We start from the raw sequence: 4,745 nt of genomic DNA on the forward strand, positions 1-4,745 counted from the left end.
TTAAGGACAGAATTTCAGAACTAGAAAACAATGATGCTTTCAATATCCAACTACGCAAAAACCCCTTAAAGCAACCAGAGAATATGATATAAATGGATCCAGCAACTGCTAGATGATGTACAAAAGACTAAGAGTAATTGGAACATATGAAAAATCAGAAGAGAACACAAATGGCATATGAAACCTGTTCACAGAAACAATGACAGAACTCTTCCCACATATAGGGAAATAAATATTTAAGTACGGGATGGGGGCCTCAAATAGCCACAACTAAAAGAGAACCTCCCTGCACCAGCTTATATTAAAGGTACCAGAAGTCAATCACAGGGACAAATTCTTAAAAGCTGTTAGAAAAGTAGAATGAATCACATATAAAGATAAACCTGGTACAACTACAGCAGACTTTTCTGCACAAACCTTGGAGCAAAGTGTTTCAAATCCTAAAAGATAACAACTTCCAATCCCAAATTATCCATCCTGCAAAACTTTCCTTTAATATTAACAGAAAAATAAGGTCTTTCCATGAGAGAGTACACCTCAAAAAATGCATGACCCCAAATTAGAACAAAAAAATTCTCAAGGATATTCTAGGAAGAAACAATAAAACAATGCAAATTAGTAAAACAAAACCCAAAAAAAAACCTGAATATAGGATGAGCAGAGAAACAAAAGTAGAAAAAAATGAAGAAATCAGCAACAGGAAAATAATTCAATGACAGAAATACCTTTCAGTGTGAATGGTCTCAGTTTCCTAATCAAAAGACAGACTTGCAGAATGGATCAAGAACCAAAACTCAGTGGTGTGCAGTGTTATAAGACACACATTTAATTAAAAAAGAAGCATTCAAAACCAAAGGATAGAAAACAATATTCCATGCAACAAGAACCCATAAAAAAGCAAGAGTAACTAATCTAATTTCAGAATCAGATTTCAAACTAAGCCTGATCAGACAAGACAAAGAAGTTCACTATATATTAGTTAAGGGATGTTATATATATATACTAGTTGACACAATGAATTCTTAATGAATATAAATTAATGAAATTACACAACAAATGCAAATTGCTTAATGAATGTGAGCATTGACTGTTGCAAACCTGTACTAATAAAAATAGAAATTTTTAAAAAAAGAAAAAAATCTCATTCATTTAATTTTTACCCTAACTACATATTAAAATGATACTGATTTTGATATAATTGGTTACTTGACCAATTTTTTATTGACATATGTTACCTTCCTGATGTGTGCAGGGCTGTGGCTGCGACCTTTGCTGGCACATGTATGGTCTGGGCTGCACTGTGGCTGGGACACTTAAAGAGGGAACCAGCACGGAGGGGCCTCAGTGAAGGTGTGTGTTAACAGATGAAAGAATGGACGGGTAAGTAAATTCATGAATGATTAGGGTGTGAATGAATGAGCGATATATAGTTTTCAGGGTCAGTTTCTCCTACATTATTGAGGATTATTCTGTGACTACACAGCAACTGAAAGGGAAACAGAAATAGCTATAACCCAGGAAAGCTCACCTACACTTTCAGATAGAGAGTCTCAAAGAACATTTCAGGGGGCCTTGCTCAACAGATGGGCCTAAGAGTCAAACTCTGGCCTCACACTGTTTTTAATCCTTAAACACAGTGCTTCTGCAGCACTTTGGAGCACGCAGGGACTGTGCTAAGCGCTCTGTGTGGATGAACGCATCTGAACTCACATTTACATTGTGAAGGCGGCACACTTACTACCTCTTTTTTAAGGAAAAGGAAAACGAAGCCCAGAGATGTTAAATGACTCGTGCGGGATTAGGACACAATGGCATTCACAAAGGCCATCTGGCCCTGAAGGCACACCTCCACAGCACAGGGGACTTTGCAGATAGCACCTTGGCCAGTACCCAGGAGGTGCCTGCATCCCGCCCTGCCAGGGACCCTTCTTTCCAGCCTCAGTCTGGACATCTCACTCGAGGCACAGAGCAGCCAAGAATCCCACCCGCAGGTAGCAGTGCCCAGGAGACGCCCGAGTGACACCACCAGAGACTCCAGGCCAGCCTCTGTTGGACACCCCCAGGGACACCCTGGACTAGACTCTCCACCCTCGCGCAGCAGCCCTCGCCTAAGGAGGCCCCTTCAAGGCCACGCATAGCCTGGAAGGGCCAGCAGGAAGCGAAAGGCCACCTCCCTCTTCTCTCAGGAAACTGTGAACAATAACGCATTTACTTATTCTCCCTCTTAGAAAGTTGTTTAAATCCTTTGAAGAATCTTGCAAGGCAGCTTGACTAGACAGCAGGCAGGACAGTCCAGCGCCTCGGGCGGGGAGGCCAGGGTCTGCCACTGGCCTGTCTTTTGGTCGAGCAGGTAGGCATTGGGGTTGATGGTGTAGTCCTTCGTCTGGATGTTGCTGGTTGTGGTGACACCTCCACAGACAAACACTTTGTCGTCTCCGATGGAGCATATGGCATGGGACACATCCAGGGGACAGTCGTTGGGCAAGAGAGGCACGGAGGCGGTGGTCTTGTTGGCCTTTATCTTCTGCAGGTTGATCTCCACGCTCTGCCGGTGGCTGTGCACGCAGAGGATGTTTTCCTGATGGAAGGACAGCAGGGGCCGGTGGTTGAACTCGATGGGGAAGGTGATGCACTGGACCACCTCCCCGGTGCTGGTGTCGAAGCAGTCCACCACCCCGACACGCGAGATGTAGCCCTTGACCAGGCAGCGGCCGGTGACGATGTAGAGCTTCCGGTCGCCCTTGGTGATGACCGCGGTGCCGTCCATGGGGATGCTCATCTTGCCCGCCAGGGACCAGGCCTCCTTGCGCTGGTCATAGCGGTAGATGTTGGACACGTAGCGCCTGGGGGCGATGCTCCCGCCCACCGAGTACACCGAGCCCCCGCAGGTCACCATGGTGTGGAAGACCAGCCCGATGGGCAGGTCGGGCAAGTTGGTCCAGGAGTTGTCGTCCATGTCGTAGCGCCACGCCGTCTTCAGGCCTGAGATCTGTTCCGTGGTGCCCCCCGAGACGTAGATGTAGCGCCCCGCGGAGGTGGCGCTGAGCGCCGCTGCCCGGTAAGGCATCTCGGACAGCTTCAGCCACAGGTTCTCCTGGATGATGTAGGCGAACACGCCGTCGTTGAACTTGCCCTGGGCCTTCTGGCCGCCGAGGATGACCACGGAGTCCAGCAGGGAGCCCTTGCGCTGGTAGCCCAGCAGGCTGCAGGGCCGCTCCTGCTTGCGGTCGCCCAGGACGCTCTCGATGAGGGTGAGGTGGCACGAGTTGCTCTCCATGCCCACCAGCTTGTTCCTGGTGAAGGCCAGCGTCTTGTTGGTGACCGCGTTGAGGTTGATGTAGCTGAAGAACTTCTTGAAGTACTTCTCGCGCTCCTCCCTGCGGAAGGACACCCAGTTGAGCAGCGCGCTGAGCGCCTGGTCCTCGTTGAGCACGTGCAGGTTCTCGTCGCGCAGCAGGCGGCCGAAGATGACCGGCGGGCAGTGCAGGAAGTGCGCCGAGCCCTCGGGGCCCGCCCAGTAGTGGAAGTTGTCCCGGATGCCCGAGTAGGCCAGGTCCGACACCTCTTTGAGCTCGAACAGCTCGGCCAGGAAGAGGTAGCGCAAGCAGTTGGCCCGGCGGATGGACTTGATCAGGAAGTCGGTGCAGTGCACGCGGAGGTGCGGGGTGTTGAAGTACTGGGCGCCCCGCAGCAGCTCCTCCACGTTCTGCTCCGAGATCACCACCTTGCCGCTGTAGAAGTAGTCCAGGAGCTGCTCCACCGTGGCCGCACTCAGGTAGTTGGGGTCGATGGAGATGAAGAGCTCGTCGGAGGTCTTCACGTTGTTGCTGGGCAGGAGGTTCTGCACCAGCGGGGAGACGGCGGCCAGCACGTTGCGGTGTGCAAAGAAGACGTGGTTGTCCACGGTCAGGGCCATGTCCCAGCACTCCCGTCGTTTCCGCTGTTTGTTCAGGCTCTGTAGCACAAAGCTGTTGTAGTTTTTCTCAGTGAACTCCAATTTCATGGTGCTTCTGGCTGGCTGGGCCAGAAGATCGGCAGCAGCTACCAGAGAACAGAATTTCTGGGGCCTGGCGATTCAGATTGATGGTTGCTTGCAGGGAGCGGGTGACCAGAGGGGAGTGGGGGCGGGAGAGAGGGTGATGTCATAGAGTGGATGAGGTCATCACAATTCAGGGCCCCAGAGACCTAGAGACACAGAGTGGGCTTTCAGTAGGATGCTAGAAATGAGGCTGAGCTTCAGGAGACAGAAGGTCTGCTCCCAAGAGCAGTGGACAATTTTAGGACTAACTCCTCTACTGAGAAAAATTAGAAATGCTGGGGAAAAGTTTTCAAGCCCTGTCTGAAGGCATCAGAGCTGCACACGGTAGTGTGGAATCATGGGATCGTGTTCCAGGGAAGGAGGGAAGATGAGGTGAGCCTAATGTCTGGGGTCACTGTGCCCTTAGCCTGTTGAGGGTTCTGAAGACATGGGTGAGAAGTTGAGCAGAGCTTTCAACAAACCAGACTGGGGCGTAGGCAGTAGTTGAAGGCCTACCAGAAAAGAGGGACCCTGGTAGACAGCCCTGGCTCCTTGTTGGGACCATGAAGGATGCACACGAGGAATAAAGTGAGAGTAGAGTGAAGCCCAGCTTCCAGTCATAGCCTGGACGGAACAAAAGTGACTCAAAAGCAAGACTAAATAAATTATCAACAAACATAAGGGTCAGTGGCTACCTTTAGGGAAAAAAATATAGGAGAACTATTTC

General features: G+C 50.0%; 1 protein-coding gene across 1 annotated transcript; it reads right to left on the reverse strand.

The window, feature by feature from the left end:
• Window positions 1-2,207: 2,207 nt before the first annotated feature.
• LOC100734261 (calicin-like) lies at window positions 2,208-4,134 on the reverse strand. The gene has a single exon (XM_003470870.4). It carries the CDS (start codon window positions 4,001-4,003, stop codon window positions 2,237-2,239), a length of 1,767 nt encoding a protein of 588 aa, XP_003470918.1. The 5' UTR covers window positions 4,004-4,134; the 3' UTR covers window positions 2,208-2,236.
• Between the last annotated feature and the right edge of the window lie 611 nt (window positions 4,135-4,745).

This window comes from Cavia porcellus, unplaced genomic scaffold, assembly GCF_034190915.1.
Source record: "Cavia porcellus strain 051 isolate PalLab524CR breed Dunkin Hartley unplaced genomic scaffold, mCavPor4.1 scaffold_1, whole genome shotgun sequence".
Classification (NCBI taxonomy): Eukaryota; Metazoa; Chordata; class Mammalia; order Rodentia; family Caviidae; genus Cavia; species Cavia porcellus.

Excerpts from the sequence above, each read along its gene's own strand:
- LOC100734261 (XM_003470870.4), bottom strand. The coding sequence starts at position 4,003 with ATGAAATTGGAGTTCACTGAGAAAAACTACAACAGCTTTGTGCTACAG.